Source organism: Anomaloglossus baeobatrachus, chromosome 11, assembly GCF_048569485.1.
Source record: "Anomaloglossus baeobatrachus isolate aAnoBae1 chromosome 11, aAnoBae1.hap1, whole genome shotgun sequence".
NCBI classification, from domain to species: Eukaryota; Metazoa; Chordata; class Amphibia; order Anura; family Aromobatidae; genus Anomaloglossus; species Anomaloglossus baeobatrachus.
The window spans coordinates 186,000,683-186,026,286 of NC_134363.1; the positions used below are offsets into that span (position 1 = coordinate 186,000,683).

The 25,604-nt window shown below is 56.4% G+C and overlaps 2 protein-coding genes across 3 annotated transcripts; one reads left to right on the plus strand and one right to left on the minus strand.

The window, feature by feature from the left end:
* Positions 1 to 1,416: 1,416 nt before the first annotated feature.
* On the minus strand, positions 1,417 to 9,631 carry LOC142256799 (isobutyryl-CoA dehydrogenase, mitochondrial-like). The gene is made up of 11 exons (XM_075328688.1): positions 9,497 to 9,631; positions 9,113 to 9,213; positions 8,822 to 8,991; positions 7,086 to 7,195; positions 6,889 to 6,965; positions 5,925 to 6,062; positions 5,431 to 5,566; positions 4,811 to 4,908; positions 4,581 to 4,733; positions 3,598 to 3,700; positions 1,417 to 3,497 (listed from the first exon to the last, which is right to left on the minus strand). The coding sequence occupies exons 1-11, from the start codon at positions 9,600 to 9,602 to the stop codon at positions 3,445 to 3,447; spliced, it is 1,245 nt and encodes a 414-aa protein (XP_075184803.1). The 5' UTR covers positions 9,603 to 9,631; the 3' UTR covers positions 1,417 to 3,444.
* Positions 6,972 to 24,150, plus strand: THYN1 (thymocyte nuclear protein 1). Of its 2 annotated transcripts, none has more exons than XM_075328691.1 (8): positions 6,972 to 6,994; positions 19,181 to 19,232; positions 21,090 to 21,244; positions 22,179 to 22,247; positions 22,341 to 22,433; positions 23,260 to 23,355; positions 23,638 to 23,788; positions 23,894 to 24,150. In XM_075328691.1, exons 2-8 carry the CDS (start codon positions 19,193 to 19,195, stop codon positions 23,953 to 23,955), a joined length of 666 nt encoding a protein of 221 aa, XP_075184806.1. In that variant the 5' UTR covers positions 6,972 to 6,994; positions 19,181 to 19,192; the 3' UTR covers positions 23,956 to 24,150. The 2 variants fall into 2 exon arrangements, with proteins under 2 accessions (XP_075184806.1, XP_075184804.1); XM_075328689.1 differs by lacking the exon at positions 6,972 to 6,994 and adding an exon at positions 9,402 to 9,798.
* Positions 24,151 to 25,604: the final 1,454 nt, after the last annotated feature.

The following is a 25,604-nucleotide window of genomic DNA, read 5'->3' on the forward strand; positions in this document are numbered from 1 at the left end:
AATGAAAGCTGCGCTGTGATTGGTTGCTATGGGCAACGAGGCCAGGTTTCCCTGTAAACAGTAATAATGAGGGGCAGGGGCGTGCTTCCCCCGGAGTCGGTGCATGGTTACATTCCGGGGCTGCGCACACGGCTCCTGCTGGATTTTGCAGGACAGGTTTCATTTCATTGTATAATGCAGTGGAAAACCAGGAAAAAAATCCAAGCTGCTGAAAACCCCTCATCCGCCATTATTTCCTGTGGTTACGCCGCTCATTGTGCGCTGTGTGACCGGACGGCGGATTCTCCAGATCCGGGCCATTCCCGCGACCCAGCGATAACACGAAAATCAGACTCGGAAATAAGCGCTGTGTATTTTACCTCCACGTTCAGAGCGGTGGGAGGAGCCACGAGTTTCCATGGCGATTCTCTGACGCTTTTACTGACACTTGATACGACCCCCCCCCGGACGCTTTTACTGCCTTTCTCCCCCCAATAGGCAGAAGCTCCGGGGTCTCAGGGATGATCCCACCTGAAGAAACACCTCACAAGTGCAGCCGCCAGACCCGTCATATATGGCCGCCAGCCACAGCGAGTGCGGCCAGACCCCAGCAGTATTGGGAGACCCCTGATGTGGACGCGGGCGGTGTCCGTGCAGATTCACTAGACTTTGCTATTTTGCGCATTTACTCAGCATCGTACGAAGGCCGGTTTCAGCCGTCCGTGTTCAACCTGGTACAAGCCACACGCATGGGTATGGTCATACATGTGTCATCCGTGTTTGCATACGTGTGACACGGATCGGAGAAAGCACAGGTCTTTGTAATAAAAATATTTTCTGCTGCCTCCTGCTGCTGACCATCGCTCATTATATTCATTGATTGACAGCGCTGGGTACAGCATCACGGAGACAGATGAGCATTCACAAAGCAAGCAGTGTGTGTACAGTGACATCCAGGAGGTCATTTGAGTTCACAATGAACTCTGATGACCTTCCTGATGACACCCGCATTACAGGTGTCACCACAGTGACCTCACGTCACGGGTTTCATCAGCGTTCACTGAGAACTCAGATGACCTCCTGGACATCACTGCTTGCTGACTACTCACCTATCACCGGTGTTGCTGTCCCCAGCGATGCAGTCCCCGGCGATGCTCCGGCTTCCAGGTCCAAGGTGCAGTGAATATTCAATGAACATAATTAGCGGGGGGGGTCAGAAGCAGGAGACAGCAGAGGCGAAGAAAACAGCGCTAGATACAGGTGAATATGGACATTTTTTATTTCAAAAGACCCGTGTTTTCTCCGATACATGTCACAGTGATGCGTCCGAAACACATTTTGCGGGAAGGGGAGGGGCGGTTCGGACAGATACCTGACAGGACCCCTGAACGTAAGTAAAAACGCAATGTGAAAGGGGCCTTACTGAAATACATTAACTTTTTGATGATATTGTAATTTATTGAGATGCACTTGTAGGCGTCTTCACTCTTTTATACTTCAGGGTCATGGCTAGTGATGAGCAGGCACGACCACGCGCGGGTCCTCACTCGTCATTAGAATCCAATTTTGTATTTTTCATTTCAGTTCCGCTGTTTCCCTCTTTATTTCTATAATCTTATTGACTCCATATTTCCAGCTTTTCTAAACAGTAAACAGATGGCAGCGCCCGCTCTGATGCGACATGTGCCAGGAAAACAAGTGACAAAGGTTTCCAGAGACAGAGATCATCCGGGAAAACTAAGGCGGGCTTTACACGCTGAGAGATCGCTAGCGATCGTACCTGCCCCCGTCGGTTCTGCGTCACGGGCAAATAAATCGCTGCCCATCGCGCACAACCTCGCTTACCCCCGTCACACGGACTTACCTGCTCTGAGACGTCGCTCTGGCCGGTGATCCGCCTCCTTTCTAAGGGGGTGGGTCGTGCGGCGTCACACGGCAGCCGTCCAATAGAAGCGGAGGGGCGGAGATGAGCGGGACGTAAACATCCCGCCCACCTCCTTCCTTCCTCATTGCCGGTGGACGCAGGTAAGGTGATGTTCCTCGCTCCTGCGGTCGGTGTCAGACACAGCGATGTGTGCTGCCGCAGGAACAAGGAACAACATCGCTAATGAGAGGTAAACGATTTTTTGTTCTAGGACAATCTCTCCGCGGCAAACGCTTTTTGCCACTTTTGCGATCGTTTTAGGTTGCACATAAGGGTCACACGCTGCGATATCATTAATGACGCCGGATGTGCGTCACTAACGACGTGACCCCGACGATAAATCATTAACGATATCGCAGCGTGTAAAGCCCCCTTACCAGAGTGAAGCAGAGGAGAGATGAGACGGTGCTCAGCATCGTACGGTAAATCTGAGGATCCACTGACCCCAAATGTCCACACTTCACACTCCGGCACTCAATACTGTCATCTAGACTGCTGCAGATATAACAATATAATGTGGACACGGCTCAATGGGTCCGAACAATGTGATATCAACTCCATCATCCACGGCCTGCAACAGCTCCGGTCTATGTCCACAATAAAGGTCCACGTTCCAAATGTACATACATTACATTACTGATCCTGAGTTACCTCCTGTATTATACTCCAGAGCTGCACTCACTATTCTGCTGGTGCAGTCACTGTGTACATACATTACATTACTAATCCTGAGTTACCTCCTGTATTATACTCCAGAGCTGCACTCACTATTCTGCTGGTGCAGTCACTGTGTACATACATTCCATTACTGATCCTGAGTTACCTCCTGTATTATACTCCAGAGCTGCACTCACTATTCTGCTGGTGCAGTCACTGTGTACATACATTCCATTACTGATCCTGAGTTACCTCCTGTATTATACTCCAGAGCTGCACTCACTATTCTGCTGGTGCAGTCACTGTGTACATACATTCCATTACTGATCCTGAGTTACCTCCTGTATTATACTCCAGAGCTGCACTCACTATTCTGCTGGTGCAGTCACTGTGTACATACATTCCATTACTGATCCTGAGTTACCTCCTGTATTATACTCCAGAGCTGCACTCACTATTCTGCTGGTGCAGTCACTGTGTACATACATTCCATTACTGATCCTGAGTTACCTCCTGTATTATACTCCAGAGCTGCACTCACTATTCTGCTGGTGCAGTCACTGTGTACATACATTACATTACTGATCCTGAGTTACCTCCTGTATTATACTCCAGAGCTGCACTCACTATTCTGCTGCTGCAGTCGCTGTGTACATACATTACATTATACATGGAGGTGAAATGTGTGGTCACCACATAAATAAAATATGAATATAATTAAGTCACCAGAAAATAAAGAAATCAGTGAAGCTGTGAATAATCTGCCGTGTCCCATCTTCTGCTCCTCAGGACGGTGCATGTAGCAGAGCTGAGTGAGCGCTGCTCTCCTGCGGTAATGTCCACATTGGCATAAAGTTCATGTGATGATGGAGGCTCGGCCGTCATCATCCCTGTAATATATTTCTGGCCACGATCATCCTCATCACCTCGTTAGTTCCTAGCATCGGGAACAAAACATTTATTACTGTCTCCTCCTCATGAGCCTATAGAGCAGCTCCTCCCTCCGGGGGGCGGCACCGGAGAGCTGCAATACTCACCCTCCAGGATCTGATGAACGCGGATATCCCGCACAAACTGCTGCACCGCGTAATCCTTCAGATATCCGTAACCTCCGTGCATCTGCAGAGCCTGATTACACACCTACCGAGAGAACAGAGCGGTAATGTAACCAGCAGAACAGCGAGTGCAGCTCTGGAGTATAATACAGGAGGTAACTCAGGATCAGTAATGTAATGTATGTACACAGTGACTGCACCAGCAGAATAGTGAGTGCAGCTCTGGAGTATAATACAGGAGGTAACTCAGGATCAGTAATGTAATTTATGTGCACAGTGACTGCACCAGCAGAATAGTGAGTGCAGCTCTGAAGTATAATACAGGAGGTAACTCAGGATCAGTAATGTAATGTATCTACACAGTGACTGCAGCAGCAGAATAGTGAGTGCAGCTCTGGAGTATAATACAGGAGGTAACTCAGGATCAGTAATGTAATGTATCTACACAGTGACTGCAGCAGCAGAATAGTGAGTGCAGCTCTGGAGTATAATACAGGAGGTAACTCAGGATCAGTAATGTAATGTATGTACACAGTGACTGCACCAGCAGAATAGTGAGTGCAGCTCTGGAGTATAATACAGGGGGTAACTCAGGATCAGTAATGTAATGTATGTACACAGTGACTGCACCAGCAGAATAGTGAGTGCAGCTCTGGAGGATAATACAGGAGGTAACTCAGGATCAGTAATGTATGTACACAGTGACTCCACCAGCAGAATAGTGAGTGCAGCTCTGGGGTATAATACAGGAGGTAACTCAGGATCAGTAATGTAATGTATGTACACAGTGACTGCACCAGCAGAATAGTGAGTGCAGCTCTGGAGTATAATACAGGAGGTAACACAAATTGTGACATAACAGGTAAACAATAATCAGATATTATAGACGTTCTGGCGTCTGTCGCATGTTTGAGCTGTAGAACATTTCTGGATGTATTTTTTCTTCCGTTTCTTCCGTCGCTCACCTTGAAGCACTCGTCGGTGGCGTACAGTTTGGCCATAGCGCAGAGCGTGGCGGCATCTCTGTGCTCGTCCTGCAGAGCCTGTGCTGCGTGGCGCACGATGAGCCGCGCAGTAACCAGCTGTGTCGCCATCTCCGCCAATCGGAACTGCAGATACTGAGGGGAAACGAGGGTGACACAAAGAACCCCAACATGGAGATTACGGCAGTGACAGCAGAAGGCGGGAGCGTTACCTGATTATTAGCGAGCGGCTCCCCAAACTGCCTCCGCACAGCGAGGTGATCGCGGGAGAGCAACACAGAGGCGTGGGCCGCACCCAGCGAGCACGAGGCTGCAACACAAACAACGGGGGGTCCACAAAGGTCATTATGAAGTTGATTTTAATCCTTAGATTTTGGAATAATAATAATTTACACAATTGGATGTGTCCCGAGATAATCTTATATATGTGCCCCTGCTGTGTACTGTGTAACGGAGGTGTCTGACCGCACAGGGAGAGAGAGGACAAAGAGTGGTCCGGAAGGAATAGGACAGAGGGGGGCCCGGGAGGGATAGAACAGGGGGGGGGGGGAGGCCCGAGAGGGATATTACAGAGGAGGGGCCCGAGAGGCATAGGACAGAGGGGGAGCCCAGGAGGGATAGAACAGGGGGGGGGGGGGGAGGCCCGAGAGGGATATTACAGAGGAGGGGCCCGAGAGGCATAGGACAGATCTGCGCTGATTTTATTCCTGCTGCTCCCCTCAGGACTCCATATTGTTTTCTGTGACATCCCCCCGCTGACAGGTCGTCATTCAGCTCAGCAGAGAGGTGGGGCCCCCGCACGGCCGCCCCCGCACAGACCGCAGCCTCTCACCTATGTTTATCCTCCCTCCATTCAGTCCTTTCATTGCAATCCCGAATCCTTGGCCTTCCTCACTGAGCCGGTTTGTTACGGGGACGGCACAATCCTCAAATATCACCGCTCTCGTTGGCTGCGAGTTCCACCCGACCTGAGACACAAATCATTGGGGGTCGCAAAGGAGAATATAAGAGCAGAGACCCCCAGCTTTCCACAGACCCTGAGTAACCTTAAATCAGCACTGGTTACATAAATACGCCCGTCACAATGCAGGTATATAGACAGTAATGACCGGGCCGCTCAGGGCTCATCACCCAGCTTTCTACAGAGCCTGAGTGGCAGACCTAACTCCATAAACACTTGTAGAAAGCTGGGTGATAACGCTGTCACAGCTGCGCTCAGTGGTTGTCACTCAGCACTGGATGATGATGTCACAGGGGAGTGCAGTGATGTCACGCAGGTGACCGCCCTGAGCCCTGATTTTGCACAGATGTGATCTGACTCCTCACCTTTTTTTCTTTCTTTCCAAAGCTGAGCCCCGGGGTCCCTTTCTCCACCACCAGGCAGGAGATGCCCCGAGCTCCGCTGCCCCCCGTCCTGCACATCACTACATACACGTCTGTGTCTCCACCACCGCTGATAAAAGCCTGGAGAGAGGAAGAGGAGGATGGGGAAGAGGAGGTGCTGCAGCGAGGAGGTGCGGACCAGAGTCACCGCCGAATCCGGAGAATCTCATCCTGCTCCCGACAAGTGTCCAGCAAGCGGAGGTACGTGGAGCGGATAGTAAGGGGAAAATGTCATAGAAGAACTAGCTGAGAGGGAAAATCCAGCGAGGACAACCGAGTGACGGTGCAGCAAACAGCGCCGCGCGGCTCAGCCTCCCGCCCCCGCGCGCACCTCAGCCTCCCGCCCCCGCGCGCACCTCAGCCTCCCGCGGCTCAGCCTCCCGCCCCCGCGCGCACCTCAGCCTCCCGCCCCCGCGCGCACCTCAGCCTCCCGCCCCCACCTCAGCCTCCCGCCCCCACCTCAGCCTCCCGCCCCCACCTCAGCCTCCCGCCCCCACCTCAGCCTCCCGCCCCCGCGCGCACCTCAGCCTCCCGCGGCTCAGCCTCCTGCCCTGCGCGGCTCAGCCTCCTGCCCATGCGCGGCTCAGCCTCCTGCCAATGCGCGGCTCAGCCTCCTGCCAATGCGCGGCTCAGCCTCCTGCCAATGCGCGGCTCAGCCTCCTGCCAATGCGCGGCTCAGCCTCCTGCCCATGCGCACCTCAGCCTCCCGCCCCCGCGCGCACCTCAGCCTCCCGCCCCCGCGCGCACCTCAGCCTCCCGCCCCCGCGCGCACCTCAGCCTCCCGCCCCCGCGCGCACCTCAGCCTCCCGCCCCCGCGCGCACCTCAGCCTCCTGCGGCTCAGCCTCCCGCCCCTGCGCGCACCTCAGCCTCCCGCCCCCGCGCGCACCTCAGCCTCCCGCCCCGCACCTTAGAGCCATTCAAGATGTAGTGATCGCCGTCTCGTTTTGCAGATGTCAGCAAAGAAGCCGCGTCACTTCCACTGCCTGGAGGAGAAGAGCCCAGAGGGGAGCGCGTAAGTAACACCACCGCCCGAGGAGGGGATATAGAAAAAAATAAAAATAAATAATATATATATATATATATATATTGCAGTCAGGCCTCACCTGGTTCTGTCAGACAGTAAGATGCAAACTTCTCCATACTGCAGAGGGGGGGGCACAGCCGGTGTCTCTGCTCATCATTCCCAAATGTGTCGATCATCCAAACACACATACTGTGGGGGGAACACAATGTGACAGTCACAGATCACCCAAAACAGACCCCTCTAACACCTGGCACTGCCCCCGCATCATCATCAGGACTGACAGGTGCCGGATCAGGGGACATCCTGGGTTATCAGACACCCACAGAGAAGTATCCAGAGCCGACGTCAGAGGTGAGGAGCTTCACCAAAATATCAAATAAGACATTGACTTTGGTTGTAAAAATGACGACAGAAATGTCCCCTATCTGCAGCACAGATCTAGTCACTGCAGCTGCAGGGGACCGGGCGACTAAGAGCGCGAGCCACGCCACCGGGCACAGGAGAAAGGCGATTATCATAGTCCCTACATTACTAATCAGCCAAGCCCACACATGATTTAGAAATGGATTTACAGCTTTACATGATTTCTTGTGCTTGGTGCAGCACGGTGGGTGCAGGCTGCAGAGCGATCTCTTGTGGAGGTACAGGGGGCACAGCATGGTCGTGTATAGAGAAGCAGCGCGGTAGGTGCAGGGCGCAGCTCGGTAGGTTTCAGGGTGGTGGGCGCAGTATGGTGGGTGCACAGCGCAATAGGTGCAAAGCGCAGCGCGGTGGGTTTCAGGGCTGTGTGCACAGCATGGTGGATGCAAGGCGGTGGGTGCAGTATAGTGGATGCACGTCGGTGGGCGCAGCATGGTGGGTCCAATGCGCAGCACGGTGGGTTTCAGGGCTGTGGGCGCAGCATGGTGGGTGCAGGGTGGTGGGCACAGCATGGTAAGTGCAGGGCGGTGGGCGCATCACAGTGGGTGCAGGGTGGTGGGCACAGCATGGTAAGTGCAGGACAGTGGGTGCAGGGTGGTGGGCACAGCATGGTAAGTGCAGGGCGGTGGACGCAGCATGGTGGGTCAGGGCGGTGGGTGCAGCACAGTGGGTACAGGGCGGTGGGCACAGCATGGTGGCTGCAGGGCGGTGGGTGCAGCATGGTGGGTCCAGGGCACGGTGGGTTTCAGGGCTGTGGGCACAGCATGGTGGATGCTGGGCAGTGGATGCAGGGCGGTGGGCACAGCATGGTGGGTGCAGTATGGTGGGGGCAGCACAGTGGGTGCAGGGAGGTGGGCGCAGCATGGTGGGTGCAGCATGGTGGGTGCAGGGCGGTGGGCGCAGCATGGTGGGTGCAGGGCGGTGGGTGCAGCACAGTGGGTACAGGGCGGTGGGCACAGCATGGTGGCTGCAGGGCGGTGGGTGCAGCATGGTGGGTCCAGGGCACGGTGGGTTTCAGGGCTGTGGGCACAGCATGGTGGATGCTGGGCAGTGGATGCAGGGCGGTGGGCACAGCATGGTGGGTGCAGTATGGTGGGGGCAGCACAGTGGGTGCAGGGAGGTGGGCGCAGCATGGTGGGTGCAGCATGGTGGGTGCAGGGCGGTGGGCGCAGCATGGTGGGTGCAGGGCGGTGGGTGCAGCACAGTGGGTGCAGGGAGGTGGGCGCAGCCTGGTGGGTGCAGGGTGGTGGGCACAGGGCGGTGGGTGCAGGGTGGTGGGCACAGGGCAGTGGGTGCAGGGTGGTGGGCACAGGGCGGTGGGTGCAGTATGGTGGGTACTGCACAGTAGGTGCAGGGCGCAGCATGATGGGTTTCAGGGCGGTGGGCGCCTCTCACTTGTGGATGCTCATGTACGCGGTGGTGCTGACGCAGCCGGTAGACAGCGCCTCGAATATGATGGAGGTGTCCAGGCGGGACAGGCCCGATCCTCCGACGTCCGGACGGATGTAGATCCCGCCAAAGCCGAGCTGTGCCGCCCTCCGCATGGTCTCCACCGGGAAGATCTCCTGTGCACAGAGGAGGAGATGAGATCACATGAGCAGGACGAGCGCCGCCGCTGAGCTCAGGGGGTGTGCGGTACTGCAGCTCAGCCCCATGTATCACAGGCGCTGACTGCTCCAGCCTCACCTGCTCATCCCACTGCGCCATGTTTGGGGACATCTCTTTGGAGGCAAAGTCGAAGGCCACTTTCTGAAACTCCTTCTGCTCCTCACTCAGCCCAACAGAAGCTGCAAAACAGGAAATATCACATCTGCAGAACTACAACTCCCAGCATGCCTCCTGGTCACAATATTATAGATACATAATTAGTTGCCATGGGCAACCTCAGCCCTGAAGAGAGCGCTTTTCCATTCTAACCAATCAGGTTAATGCATTCTAGTCACATGACCTCCCTTGCCCCTCAGCTGCCGTCACATGACCTTCCCTGTAGTTGAATGACAGCTTTCCTCAGTCACGTGTGTACTACTCTGCGCGCTCCGCCCACCGAATATTAACCCTTCGTGTCCTTACGATCTACAACTGAAGAGATCCCTCTACCGGAAGCCGCGCGCCTCCCGCCGAGAACATTCCTGAGAGACCGAGAGAGCAGCGACCCCAGTCTGAAGCCGGCCGCCATGTCTGCGAGCCGGCCAGTCTGCCGTGCCGGGGGACCGCGGGACTTGTAGTTTATCTGCACGGATACACAATTGTACGGGTAATCGGGGAAACTACAATTCCCACAAGTCCACGCGGAGCAGAGCGGGGCTCTGTGGTGTATAATATTCTGATTGGACAGGCTCAGAGGCGCGTCTTAAAGGGGCCGCCGCTGTTAGGTAACTATGGATGGACCGAGCTGGCGTCTGCTGTGGATGAATGAGCACGCTGGGAGTAGTAGTTCATTTATCGTTATGTTTTATTTATGACTTTATAACTATATATAAGAGCATCTCCTCACACATCTCACTACATCGCCCTGCACACACCGCACCGTCCCACAAACCCCCCGTATACCGGGGACACCCCACAAGACCCTCCGTATACCGGGAACACCCCACAAGACCCTCCGTATACCGGGAACACCCCAAAAGACCCTCCGTATACCGGGAACACCCTACAAGACCCTCCGTATACCAGGAACACCCCACAAGACCCCCCCATATACCGGGAACACCCTACAAGACCCCCCCATATACCGAGAACACCCCACAAGACCCCCCCATATACCGGGAACACCCTACAAGACCCCCCCATATACCGGGAACACCCCACAAGACCCCCCCATATACCGGGAACACCCCACAAGACCCCCCCATATACCGGGAACACCCCACAAGACCCCCCCATATACCGGGAACACCCTACAAGACCCTCCGTATACCAGGAACACCCCACAAGACCCTCCGTATACCGGGAACACCTCACAAGACCCTCCGTATACCGGGAACACACCCACAAGACCCTCCGTATACCGGGAACACCCCACAAGACCCTCCGTATACCGGGAACACCCCACAAGACCCTCCGTATACCGGGAACACCCCACAAACCCCCCGTATACTGGGAACACACCCACAAGACCCTCCGTATACCGGGAACACACCCACAAGACCCTCCGTATACCAGGAACACCCCACAAGACCCTCCGTATACCGGGAACACCCCACAAGACCCTCCGTATACCGGGAACACCCCACAAACCCCCCGTATACTGGGAACACCCCACAAGACCCTCCGTATACCGGGAACACCCCACAAGACCCTCCGTATACCAGGAACACCCCGCAAGACCCTCCGTATACCGGGAACACCCCGCAAGACCCTCCGTATACCGGGAACACCCCGCAAGACCCTCCGTATACCGGGAACACCCCGCAAGACCCTCCGTATACCGGGAACACCCCGCAAAAGCCTCCGTATACCGGGAACACCCCACAAGACCCTCCTGTCACAAACCACCGGGGGGGTCACTCAGAAATCCCCCGCGCTGGCTACCAGTACGTCACAATCGGGGGGTAACAAGTGGGGGTCACCCCTCCTTTATACCTCCCGACCGACAGACAGAGCACGTGACGCGCTCTCTAGCGCCCCTCTTATAGTCAGGCCAATTATGGAATTGCCCGACAATAAGCAAGGAGGCCGCTATACTACTTATGCCGATTATTGAAGGGTCCCCGGTGAGAGTAGGGTATATATTCCCCCGACCTCCGCGGGCGGAATATATAAAACCTCCCCGGATCTCACTGGCCTCCCCACAATAATCCTTGGCACAACTCGCTGCCACCAACCGCTTCACGGTAACTATTAGCCGAACACACAGACGTGGGATTCAAGATCGAGATAACAGAACAGCCCAAGATTAATTATATAATTTAATCAGCCTAAAGCACACTAGAAACTACAATATATACAATAGGGAATCTACAGAATATACATATGTCAGAGTACAGTTACAAGCAAAGCATGGGTTACAAACAGGCATACACAGTTCCAGCAGTTACCTTGTGCGTCTGGCCACAGGGGGGCGCTGTAGACCAGGTTTCCAGGAACTCCCACAGATGTTTCCTACACGTGACCCCCAGCGAAAGAACACTGGAAAATGGCCGAAGTAGGGTTATCAACCTGGGCAGATCCAGGTCCCCTCCTACCTTAGTGACCTCACAGGGAGCACTGCTCCACCCCTGGCTGGAGTTATGGACAAAATCCACAACATGGAATATGGCCATAACTTGGCCTGGGAGCGTCGTAGGCGGACGCCAATGCTCTCATTGTGACAGTTATGAATTTAGCTACAGAATGAGAGGACTCATGACTTGTCTACTAGTTCCCCATTGGCTGATATCACGCCTGGGGCATTTCCCAATGTCCTGTTCCCATAAAAAGGGGGTGCCGGCATCGTCCACATGCGGAGACACCATTTTTATGGTTGCCATATTTATCGGAAATATGGCTTGCGAGATATGAACCATTTTTTACTGGAGTCGTTCTGTCTGGATACTTCCAAGCTTGCTAATTAGATAGCAGCTCCTACCACAGGGTCACGGCAGGGAGTCATCCTGTGTCCATTGTTCCCACATCACCTAATTTCCATATCATAGGAGATGGCCATGGGATGTGACACCTTCACAGATGCTGGACATTGAGGACAAGAAGGGAGGGGGGCACTGCCAGGGAGTGATGAGCGATTATGACTGGAAGTCATAATTCATCTTCATATCCCGGGATTTGCCTCACACCTCCCCCCTTTTGAGGGCGCTAGGGGGCAGCACACTCCGGTGTTCCCCCGTGCGCCCGTCCGCGACCTCTCCTTGTCAGGACAGCCCGTCTGCGTTACCGTGGTCACGGCCCCTTTTGTGGCGAATGGTGAAGTTGTATTGCTGGAGCGCAAGGCTCCATCGCAACAATCGCCCATTCGTCCCAGAGACGGTGTGCAACCAGCTGAGGGGATTGTGGTCCGTCTCCACGATGAAGTGGCGCCCGTATAGATAGGGTTGCAGACGCTGCAGGGCCCACACTATGGCCAGGCACTCCTTCTCCATCGTGGAATAGGCCACTTCCCTTGGTAACAGCTTCCTGCTCAGGTACAAGACTGGGTGCTCTTGGCTCGCAGAGTCCACCTGGCTGAGCACCGCACCGAGGCCGAAGTCACTGGCGTCGGTCTGTACTACAAACGGCCGCGTGAAGTCGGCTGCCTGTAGCACGGGCGGGCTGGAGAGGGCGTCCTTTAGGGCCTGGAAGGCTGTCTCGCAGTCCATTGTCCAATCGACTGCAGAGGGCAGCTTCTTCTTGGTGAGGTCCGTCAAGGGCTTTGCCAGGCTACTATAGCGTGGAACAAACCTCCTATAGTACCCGGCGGTCCCTAAGAAGGACATCACCTGCTTCTTGGTCCTGGGGGTGGGCCAGGATGCGATGGCCTCCACTTTCTCAGGCTCGGGCTTCAGTGTTCTCCCGCCTACCCGGTGACCGAGGTACTGGACCTCGCTCATGGCCAGCTGACACTTTCCCGGCTTGATGGTCAAACCTGCCCGGTGGATCCGCCTGAGCACCTGTGCTAGATGCTCTAGGTGGTCCTCCCAGGTGGGACTGAAGACGGCAATGTCATCCAGGTACGCGGCCGCGTACCCTTCAAGTCCCTTGAGCAGGGTGTTGACCATCCGCTGGAAAGTGGCAGGGGCATTCCTCATCCCGAATGGCATCACCGTGGACTCGTATAGTCCAAATGGGGTAATAAAGGCAGAGCGTTCCCTGGCCTTGCGAGTCAGGGGGATCTGCCAATATCCCCGGCTCAGGTCCATGATGGTCAGGTACTGAGCCCCGGCCAACTGATCGAGCAGGTCATCGATGCGTGGCATTGGGTACGCATCGGCGACCGTGACAGCATTGAGCCCCCTGTAGTCCACGCAGAACCGAGTGGTTCGGTCCTTCTTAGGGACGAGGACTACAGGCGAGGCCCAAGCGCTGTTGGATGCCTGGATCACCCCCAGCTTCAGCATCTCGTCAATCTCCTGGCGCATGTGTTGCGGCACCTCCAGGGAGACCCGATATGCTGAACGCCGGATCGGGGGATGATCCCCAGTGTCCACGTGATGGACAGCCAAGTCAGTCCTTCCGGGCTGGTTGGTAAACAACCCCCGGAAGGGGAGGAGGGTGGCCCACAGCTGGGACCGTTGGTCCTCCAAGAGCTGGTGGCCAACCTCCACATCCTCAATGGATCCGCCTGCCCTAACCTGGGCTAGCATATCCAAGAGGGTTTCCGCTTCTCCCTCCTCGGGCAGGTTGCACACGGGGAGCGCACATGCCTCCCGCTCATGATGTGCCTTCATCATGTTCACATGGAAGGGCTTCCGCCTTCCACGGGCAGGGTCCAGGGTGACCAGGTACGTCACAGGGTTGAGCTGCTGGTACACGAGGTATGGGCCTTCCCAGGCTGCCTGAAGCTTGTCCTGTGGTACGGGGACCAGTACCCACACCTTTTGACCCACTTGGTAGGTCCTCTCACAAGCGTTCTGGTCGTACCAACGCTTCTGATCGGCCTGGGCTTGAGCCATATTGTCGTGTACCAGTTGCGTCAAGGCCTGCATTTTGTCCCGGAAGCGCATGACATACTCGATAACCGACACTCCAGGGGTGGCCAAATCCCCTTCCCAAGCCTCTTTCACCAGAGCCAGGGGGCCCCGCACACGTCGCCCGTACAGGAGCTCAAACGGTGAGAATCCTGTTGAGGCCTGTGGAACCTCCCGGTAAGCAAATAACAGGTGTGGGAGATACCGCTCCCAGTCACGCCCATGGGAGTCGACCAACATCTTAAGCATCTGCTTTAAGGTGCCATTGAACCGCTCGCACAGGCCATTAGTCTGTGGATGGTACGGGCTGGCCACCAGATGTCGCACCTGGACTTGCTTACAGAGGGCCTCCATCAGCTGGGACATGAATTGGGTCCCCCGGTCAGTGAGCATTTCCTGGGGAAAACCCACTCGGGAGAAAATCTCCAGCAATGCGGTGGCCACCTTGTCAGCCCGAATGGACGACAAGGCCACTGCTTCTGGGTACCGGGTGGCATAGTCCACTACCGTCAGTATGAAGCGTTTCCCGGAGCTGCTGGGGATGGCCAGCGGGCCGACCAGATCCACAGCCACCCTCCTGAAAGGCTCATCGATGATGGGCAGAGATACCAGTGGGGCTTTGGGGCGTGGCCCCGCCTTCCCCACTCTCTGACAGGTTTCACACGAACGGCAGTAGGCAGCCACATCGGCCCCCATTTTTGGCCAGTAGAAATGCTGGTTTAACCTGGCCTTGGTCTTAGCGATCCCTAGGTGTCCGGCCATCGGAATCTCATGTGCGATCCGCAACAACTCCGTCCGGAACGGATAGGGTACCACCAACTGTCGGTCCCTGGGCCACGCCTCCGGTGAACCCTGCTGGACCGTGGCCCGGTACAGCCGTCCTTGGTCCCAGACCACTCGCTCCAGGTCCGAGTCCGAGGGAGGCTGTGCCGCCTGCTCCTTAAGAGCTTTCAGGCTGTCGTCAGCTTCTAACGCTGCCTGAAACCCCTGACTAGATGTGGCCAGAATCGACGAGACTGTCACATCTTCGGTCAGTACCCCGGGACCTGTGTCCTGGCCTCCACCTGACTCGGCTGCCACTTGGTCAGAAGGGGAAGAGCTATCGGACCTCCGGGAGGCCCCTTGGCTTCCAGCACTCCCACTGCGGGTGACAGCGGCCACAGCCGCTGCGACCGTGGGTCGTGCCTGCTCCTCCTCCGTTCCTGACCAAGTCGCCGGTTCAGGCAGACCTACCTGGCTTCCTGACACCCCGGTTGTGGGGGAACCATGCACCGAGATCTTACCTGGGAGCACTTCCGCTCCTGGACCGGCCCCAATCTCACCTGCCTGTTCCCCTCCTGCAGCAACAGAACCCCGCTGTGAAATCTCTGGGGACCCCACATTTGCTGTGGTAGCCCCCACCCCACACACTGGTCCTCCCCCTGCAGCACCCTGCTCTCTGCTTATCCCTGCAGAGGGCAACAGATCCCAGCTCACTGGCTGGTTACTTGTAGAGGCATTGTCACACCTTTCTCTGACCCCCTCCCCTGTCACAGCTGCAGCTGTGTGTGTGTCTATGGTGTCTGTGCAAGCAGAAATATCAGAGTTCACTCCCTCCTCCCTTACATCATTCATAGATAACACATTAACATTGTCAGGAGTCATGTCCGTACTGGCTGAAGGTTCAGCCCTTGGTGGGGGCCCAAACTGGGAGGTTATCTGCCCCAAATCTGTCCCAAGTAGCACGTTTGCGGGGATCCGATCAGTTACCCCCACCTCCCTCACCCCTCGCCCTGCGCCCCAGTCCACATAAATGTCAGCAACAGGCAGCGCCGGGTCAATGCCTCCAATCCCGGAGACAGCGAGGGTTTTTCCAGGGATCAAGTCTTGGGGGGACACCATCTCAGGCCGCACCAGAGTCACCTCCGAGGCGCTGTCTCGCAGTCCTATGGTCACAGACCGGCCGACGGTGACAGGTTGGAAGCTGTCCAGGGACCTACCACCACCCCCACCCACACAATACACCTTGGGCGGCCCTTGGGACGGGGACGGAGCCGGGGCCTTGGGACGCTGAGGGCACATGGCCTTGAAGTGTCCAGGTAGGTTGCACTGGTGGCACCGTCTTGGCTCTGCCACGGGCCTGGAGAGGGGAGTTGAGGGGGACACCCCCTGCAGTCTAGGGGCAGGTGGGGCAGTCGCAGAATTCATCTTACCCCCTCTCCAGGTGCTGCTGGTGGCTGCTCTCCTGGCCTCAGGAGCCCGATTGTTGGTGTAGTCATCAGCCAGGGCAGCTGTAGCCGTGGACCCCTTTGGCTTCTGGTCTCGGATGAACTGGCGGAGATCCTCAGGGCAGTTCCACAAGAGTTGCTCCGTGATGAACAAGTCCAGGATCTCCGGTCCGGTGGAAAGCTGCAGGCCTTGGGTCCAGTGGTCGGCAGCTCGGGCAAGTGCCCGCCGGTGGTCAGCCCAGGAGTCCTTTGGTCCCTTTTGCAGGGTCCGGAACTTCTTGCGGTAGGACTCTGGAGTGAGGTTGTACTGTTGGATCAGGGCCCGCTTGATGGTGTCGTAGCCCTGATCTGCCTCAGCAGGCAAGTCCCCAAGGATATCCAGGGCCTTACCCCTTAGACGGGGGGTCAGGTATTTGGCCCACTGATCCTTGTCCAGATGGTGCTGCAAGCAAGTCCGTTCAAAAGCAGTCAGGAAAGAGTCCAAGTCTCCATCCTTCTCCAGCACTGGGAAGTCCTCAACACGGACCTTTGGAAGTTTGGTGTTTTGAAGGTCACATGTGGCTGATGAGGGCCGAAGCTGAGCTAGCTGCAGCTGGTAGTCACGGTCTGCCTGTCGCTCTCGCTCTCGCTCTTCACGCGCTGCCTGCCGCTCCACAGCCTCACGCGCTGCTTGCCGTTCCGCAGCCTCAGCGTCACGCGCTGCTTGCCGCTCCGCAGCCTCAGCGTCACGCGCTGCCTGTCGCCCACGCTCGGCCATGAGTATCTCGTAGGTATCCCGGTCTCCAGCCATAAGCCTGGCCAAGGCAGCTTGAAGGAGGGCCTCTGCACCTCTCAGGCCGGAGGGATTGGCAAGTGGTGATCTGCGGCACGCTGCAGAGCCAGGTGATTCACTGTCCATTGCAGAGCGGAGGGCTGGCATCTGGCTCGTTGAGGACCCTTGGGTGAGCTGCTCCTCATCTTGTCCATAATTGCCAGGTTGTGCGCTGTCCTCTGCAGAACGGTTTTCTGGCGTCGAGCTCCTGGAGGGCTCGTGGACAACCTCCTCATCGTCCACAGCACCGTCCTCCCTCTCTTCGGCTCCTGCCTTAGCATTGGCCAGTTGCATAGCTCTGCTCCTGGTGCCATCAGCCATTCTTGCAGACTTTTGGTCACTGACACAGAACTGACACCTGATGCCTCCACACACCTTACAGTATCTGCACTCTGACACTCTAGTGTTGAGCTAGTCTGAAGACCCCAGCAGCCACAGCTGCTGCAGGCAGTCTTTAGTGTCTGGGAGTATGGGTCTCACACTCACACACACTATTATCTCGATCCCACCGCTTGCCACCAATATGTCACAAACCACCGGGGGGGGTCACTCAGAAATCCCCCGCGCTGGCTACCAGTACGTCACAATCGGGGGGTAACAAGTGGGGGTCACCCCTCCTTTATACCTCCCGACCGACAGACAGAGCACGTGACGCGCTCTCTAGCGCCCCTCTTATAGTCAGGCCAATTATGGAATTGCCCGACAATAAGCAAGGAGGCCGCTATACTACTTATGCCGATTATTGAAGGGTCCCCAGTGAGAGTAGGGTATATATTCCCCCGACCTCCGCGGGCGGAATATATAAAACCTCCCCGGATCTCACTGGCCTCCCCACAATAATCCTTGGCACAACTCGCTGCCACCAACCGCTTCACGGTAACTATTAGCCGAACACACAGACGTGGGATTCAAGATCGAGATAACAGAACAGCCCAAGATTAATTATATAATTTAATCAGCCTAAAGCACACTAGAAACTACAATATATACAATAGGGAATCTACAGAATATACATATGTCAGAGTACAGTTACAATCAAAGCATGGGTTACAAACAGGCATACACAGTTCCAGCAGTTACCTTGTTGCGTCTGGCCACAGGGGGGCGCTGTAGACCAGGTTTCCAGGAACTCCCACAGATGTTTCCTACACGTGACCCCCAGCGAAAGAACACTGGAAAATGGCCGAAGTAGGGTTATCAACCTGGGCAAATCCAGGTCCCCTCCTACCTTAGTGACCTCAGAGGGAGCACTGCTCCACCCCTGGCTGGAGTTATGGACAAAATCCACAACATGGAATATGGCCATAACTTGGCCTGGGAGCGTCGTAGGCGGACGCCAATGCTCTCATTGTGACAGTTATGAATTTAGCTACAGAATGAGAGGACTCATTGGCTGATATCACGCCTGGGGTATTTCCCAAGCTCCCGCTCCCATAAAAAGGGTGTGCCAGCATCGTCCGCATGCGGAGACACCATTTTTATGGTTGCCATATTTATCGGAAATATGGCTTGCGAGATATGAACCATTTTTTACTGGAGTCGTTCTGTCTGGATACTTCCAAGCTTGCTAATTAGATAGCAGCTCCTACCACAGGGTCACGGCAGGGAGTCATCCTGTGTCCATTGTTCCCACATCACCTAATTTCCATATCATAGGAGATGGCCATGGGATGTGACACCTTCACAGATGCTGGACATTGAGGACAAGAAGGGAGGGGGCACTGCCAGGGAGTGATGAGCGATTATGACTGGAAGTCATAATTCATCTTCATATCCCGGGATTTGCCTCACACCTCCGTATACCGGGACACCCCAAAAGACCCCCCCTTATACCGGGAACAGCCCACAAGACCCTCCGTATACCGGGAACACCCCGCAAGACCCTCCGTATACCGGGAACACCCCGCAAAAGCCTCCATATAACGGGAACACTCCACAGGACCCTCCATACATCGGGGACACCCCGCAAGAGCCTCCGTATACCGGGAACACCCCACAAGACCGTCAATATACCGGGAACACCCCACAAGACCGTCAATATACCGGGGACACCCCATAAGTCCCCCTAATAACGGTGTCATGGTCTTTCTCCTGCGGTGGATTGATGTCACTTTTTTGTCGCCCTTTTATTATTCAGGGATTGCCGTGAATGATGCGTCGGTGTAAGAGGCAGCGCGCGGTGTCTCCAGGTCAGTCTGGTCTCTGCGCGTGGCGTCTCCAGGTCAGTCTGGTCTCTGCTCGCGGCGTCTCCAGGTCAGTCTGATCTCTGCTCGCGGCGTCTCCAGGTCAGTCTGGTCCCTGCTCGCGGCGTCTCCAGGTCAGTCTGGTCCCTGCTCGCGGCGTCTCCAGGTCAGTCTGGTCTCTGCTCGCGGCGTCTCCAGGTCAGTCTGGTGTCTGCTCGCGGCGTCTCCAGGTCAGTCTGGTCTCTGCTCGCGGCGTCTCCAGGTCAGTCTTATCTCTGCTCGCGGCGTCTCCAGGTCAGTCTGGTCCCTGCTCGTGGCGTCTCCAGGTCCGTCTGGTCCCTGCTCGCGGCGTCTCCAGGTCAGTCTGGTCCCTGCTCGCGGCGTCTCCAGGTCAGTCTGGTCCCTGCTCGCGGCGTCTCCAGGTCAGTCTGGTCTCTGCTCGCGGCGTCTCAAGGTCAGTCTGGTCTCTGCTCGCGGCGTCTCCAGGTCAGTCTGGTCTCTGCTCGCGGCGTCTCCAGGTCAGTCTGGTCTCTGCGCGCGGCGTCTCCAGGTCAGTCTGGTCTCTGCGCGCGGCGTCTCCAGGTCAGTCTGGTCTCTGCTCGCGGCGTCTCCAGGTCAGTCTGGTCCCTGCTCGCGGCGTCTCCAGGTCAGTCTGGTCTCTGCTCGCGGCGTCTCCAGGTCAGTCTGGTCTCTGCGCGCGGCGTCTCCAGGTCAGTCTGGTCTCTGCGCGCGGCGTCTCCAGGTCAGTCTGGTCCCTGCTCGCGGCGTCTCCAGGTCAGTCTGGTCCCTGCTCGCGGCGTCTCCAGGTCAGTCTGGTCTCTGCTCGCGGCGTCTCCAGGTCAGTCTGGTCTCTGCTCGCGGCGTCTCCAGGTCAGTCTGGTCCCTGCTCGCGGCGTCTCCAGGTCAGTCTGGTCTCTGCGCGCGGCGTCTCCAGGTCAGTCTGGTCTCTGCGCGCGGCGTCTCCAGGTCAGTCTGGTCTCTGCGCGCGGCGTCTCCAGGTCAGTCTGGTCTCTGCTCGCGGCGTCTCCAGGTCAGTCTGGTCTCTGCTCGCGGCGTCTCCAGGTCAGTCTGGTCTCTGCTCGCGGCGTCTCCAGGTCAGTCTCGTCTCTGCTCGCGGCGTCTCCAGGTCAGTCTGGTCTCTGCTCGCGGCGTCTCCAGGTCAGTCTGGTCTCTGCTCGCGGTCTGAATCCACTGTTGGGGGCGACATCGGGGGCTGCAGAACCCAAAACAGTGTTATGTATTTTATATCACTTTTCTCTGTGATGTGGAAACCATCAACAAGCAGCAGCTGCTGGATCTTATGTTGATATCATTGTGATGGTCGTTCTCTCACGTGGAGCGCAGCAGCAGCAGCAGCAGCTGACAAGCTCCGGTATCACTGCACTGCGGAGCGCAGCAGCTGACAAGCTCCGGTATCGCTGCACTGCGGAGCGCAGCAGCAGCAGCTGACAAGCTCCGGTATCGCTGCACTGTGGAGCGCAGCAGCAGCAGCTGACAAGCTCCGGTATCGCTGCACTGCGGAGCGCAGCAGCAGCAGCTGACAAGCTCCGGTATCGCTGCACTGCGGAGCGCAGCAGCAGCAGCTGACAAGCTCCGGTATCGCTGCACTGCGGAGCGCAGCAGCAGCAGCTGACAAGCTCCGGTATCGCTGCACTGCGGAGCGCAGCAGCAGCAGCTGACAAGCTCCGGTATCGCTGCACTGCGGAGCGCAGCAGCAGCAGCTGACAAGCTCCGGTATCGCTGCACTGCGGAGCGCACATCTGACAGCCGCTGCTTGCTGATGGTTTCCAGGTTGAGATTAGGCTGAGCCGAAAAGAAAGAAAAAAGCAGAATATTTCTGAATAATTTTTTAATACTGCACAGACGAAAAAGATGAACAAGAACCAGGGGCAAAGAAGGCCGAGAGGACTCGGAGGAAGGGGGCCGGGGCGACCAGCGCTGCCGACAGTCCGAAATACCACTGCTGGCTGATGAAGTCCGAGCCGGAGAGCCGGATGGAGAAGGGCCTGGACATGAAGGTGAGGACCGGGTGGGGGAGGGGAAATAAAGGGACGGACGTGAAGGTGAGGACCGGGGTGCGGGAGGGGAGATAAAGGGATGGGCATGGAGGTGAGGACCGGGGTGGGGGAGGGGAAATAAAGGGATGGGCATGGAGGTGAGGACCAGGGTGGGGGAGGGGAAATAAAGGGATGGGCCTGGACATGAAGGTGAGGACTGGGGTGGGGGAGGGGAAATAAAGGGATGGGCATGGAGGTGAGGACCAGGGTGGGGGAGGGGAAATAAAGGGACAGGCATGGAGGTGAGGACCGGGGTGGGGGAGGGGAAATAAAGGGATGGGCATGGAGGTGAGGACCAGGGTGGGGGAGGGGAAATAAAGGGACAGGCATGGAGGTGAGGACCGGGGTGGGGGAGGGGAAATAAAGGGATGGGCATGGAGGTGAGGACCAGGGTGGGGGAGGGGAAATAAAGGGATGGGCATGGAGGTGAGGACCAGGGTGGGGGAGGGGAAATAAAGGGATGGGCATGGAGGTGAGGACTGGGGTGGGGGAGGGGAAATAAAGGGATGGGCATGGAGGTGAGGACCGGGGTGGGGGAGGGGAAATAAAGGGAGTAGTGGCATCCCATTACACAACCATAGCGTCCATCCATGTTGCGGCCCAGTAACTTTACAATAGGCTGGATCTCTAACCGTTTTGTGTCTGCAGCTCCTATGCAGGCCTGCTGTGTCTCCATGGTTACAGACCAGATCTGTAGTCTGCTCCTCAGCGTCCCTCCCATCCATGTTTCCTACTGAATATAAGGGCGGGAGCTCCCCTGGATGATCTGACTACGCCGGGCTTGTTTTGTAGTCTGTTACCATGGAGACCCATCGCTCTGCGTAGGAGCTGTATATATAATATGGGTCACATTTTCGTCTTTCTGCACTTCAGGAGATCCGTTCATGTTTTTCAGTTTGGAATAGAAGATCTGAAGGCGCAGCCCAACCAGACGGCGAGCTGGGACGGCGTCCGAAATTACCAGGTCCGGGACACGCGGACGACACTGACGGCAGAACCGGATCCATTATGAGGAATCGCTCCGGATGACTTCATTTTATACCTTTTATTTCTCCAGGCGAGAAACTTCATGAGAGCGATGAAGGTCGGGCAGGAGGCGTTCTTCTACCACAGCAACTGCAAGGAGCCCGGCGTCGCGGGCATCATCAAGGTGGGTCCGGCGGGCGGGGATCATCAAGGTGGGTCCGGCGGGTGGGAATCATCAAGGTGCGTCCGGCGGGCAGGGGTCATCAAGGTGGGTCCGGCGGGCGGGGGTCATCAAGGTGCGTCCGGCGGGCAGGGGTCATAAAGGTGGGTCTGGCAGGCGGGGGTCATGAAGGTGGGTCCGGCGGGCGGGGGTCATCAAGGTGCATCTGGCGGGCGGGGATCATCAAGGTGCGTCCGGCGGGCGGGGGTCATCAAGGTGAATCCGGCGGGCGGGGGTCATGAAGGTGGGTCCGGCAGGCGGGGGTCATGAAGGTGGGTCCGGCGGGCGGGGGTCATGAAGGTGGGTCCGGCGGGCGGGGGTCATGAAGGTGGGTCCGGCGGGCGGGGGTCATGAAGGTGGGTCCGGCGGGCGGGGGTCTGAGCCGATAAGGTCAGGAGCATAACTACCTGTCAGTGTGGACTTCTGACATCGCACATGCTCAGAAATCGTTTAGTGTACACAGCACATATGCACAGCCATGTGTCTCCATGGTTACAGACTACAAACAAGCCCGGGGTAGTCTGCAGAATACGGCTAAATCCCCGTTACGCCAATTCACCTGTCCACTTGTGATCCGTTCATAAATGGCTCTGCACGGGGGCTGCGTACACAAAACGGGAGCCTGTTTGTGAAGTTAACACTGAGTGCAGGATTGATAAGAAACGCAGCACCTTCTCTTCATTGATGAGATGACGGTCGGCACCATTTTTTGGATGGATGGAGACCTCCTGGGTCGCAGGTGGAGGCACCGCGGGGTCGTCACTTGTTCCCCTCTCACTTTTTTCTCCAGGTGGTGAAGGAAAGTTACCCGGACCACACACAGTTTGACCCGAAGAACCCGCACTACGACCCCGCCAGTAGTAAGGACAACCCGAAATGGTCCATGGTGAGTGCGTGCCGAGGCCACATCTGTTAAAGGGTTAATGCACATTGTGGCCTTTCCTCTAAACACAGCGCCACCCCTGATCGCAGGTCGTGTCTGGTATTACATCTCAGGCCCATTGGGACTATACTGCAATACCAGATGTGACCTGTACACAGGGGTGGCGCTATTTGGGGAAAGTAACTCCTGCAGCGTGTGACTGACGGTGTAGCGGCCGTGTGAGTTCCCACAATGCACTTCTCTGTGATACCCATTTACCTGCCGCCTCGTGCACGCTCCTCACAGGTGGACGTGCAGTTTGTCCGAATGCTGAGACGTTATATTTCTCTGGCGGAACTGAAGACTCTGCACCAGAAGCACAAGACGAGCGGCGGAGCCCTCCGAGGCGTGGCGCTCTTCACGCGAGCGAGGCTGTCCGTGCAGCCGCTAACTCAGGGTGGGTGAGAAGTGGGTGATGCTGGCGCTAGCGGGTCCTGTGGATGCACCGGTTATAACAAAGGAGGTACAACGCGGCCTTAACAAATGTCTACTCTTCTTGCAGAGGAGTTTGACTTCATACTGAGCCTGGAAGAGAAGACCCCGGAACAGGACAGCGACCACTGAATGGCGGACCCCAGGAGTGGCCGCTCTGGACGCTGCCGATTCTTTTTTTTTTTTCTTACTGTTTTTTTGAATTTTTTTTTTAGTATTAAAAGTTTAAGATAAAATGAACGTGGTTGTGTCCCCCCGGTGGAGCGTCCTAGCCGGGGCGGTGTACAGAGACCCGGGGTCCTCACTGACCATCTGTATACAGGTCGCACAGCGGCTGGATGGGCACAAGGCGCAGAGCTGGATCGCCAGTCAGCACTGGGGGGGTGGGGCGCTGGTCAGCACTGGGGGGGGGCCGGGCGGGGCGGGGCGCCGGTCAGCACTGGGGGGGCGGGGCGCTGGTCAGCACTGGGGGGGGCCGGGCGGGGCGGGGCGCCGGTCAGCACTGGGGGGGCCGGGCGGGGCCCAAGGTGCATAGCCATGGCCGTATAGTAAAGGTCAGCACAGTGCCGCCCTGTGTAGTGACCATTCTCAGTACTGCAGCTCAGATCACATTCACTTCAATAGGAACCGAGCAGCAATACAAAGAATGGCCACTACATGGCACACGGCGCTGCGCTTTTCCAGCTTTATACATTGTGTATATCCGTCCATACTGGGACCTGCTGATCGCTGGAGTCTCGGCTGTCAGATCCCCCTGGTCTGGTAGAGATGCCCTGACAGTAAAGGGGGCCCCTGTGAGGCCGGTAACCTCGCACGGAGGCCCGGCCTCATAGACTTCACCGCCATCTGCCTGAGGTCTATGCGGCTGATTCAGGTCACCTTTTTCTTCTCTTGCGCTGCCGACTTTTCACCAAATTCATAACAAGGAGCAAAGAACGACGAGGACTCGCTGCAAAATTAAAGATGACGACATTTTCTCTACTGCCTTTTTGTGACTTTTTATAAAGGGAAAAACCTTACACAATCATTTCAATAAGTGTCACACAACGCCGCACCCAGGAAAAGCACCGCACCCCCCAGACAAAGCACCGCACCCCCCAGACAAAGCACCACGCCCCCAGACAAAGCACCGCACACACAGAGCGCCGCACACAAAGCACCGCACCCAGCAAAGCAAAGCAAAGCCCCGCCCCCAGACAAAGCGCCGCGCACACACAGCACCGCCCCAAAGCACCACACCCCCAGACAAAGCACCGCACACAGAGCGCCGCACACAAAGCCCCGCCCCCAGACCGAGCGCCGCACACAAACCCCCGCCCCCAGCAAAGCAAACCCCCGCCCCCAGACAAAGCAAAGCACCCTGCACCCAGACAAAGCACACCGCACACAAAGCACTGCCCCCAGCCAAAGCAAAGCACCGCACCCAGCCAAAGTACACCGCACACAAAGCACCACACCCAGACAAAGCACGCCGCACAGAAAAATGAGAAAATCACACAGAAATATTACAAATAATGAATGAGGTGTAAAACATCTGGAAACACAAATACACCTACAGTGCTGGCCAAAAGTATTGGCACCCCTGCAATTCTGTCAGAGAATACTCAGTTCCTTCCTGAAAATGATTGCAATCACAAATTCTTTGGTATTATTTTTGTCATCAAGCCAAATTGGATATAATTCCACACCAAACATAAAAAAGGAGGTGGACAAAAGTATTGGCACTATGTGAATAATCCTGTGCTGCTTCTGTAATTTGTGTAATAACAGCGCCTGTAACT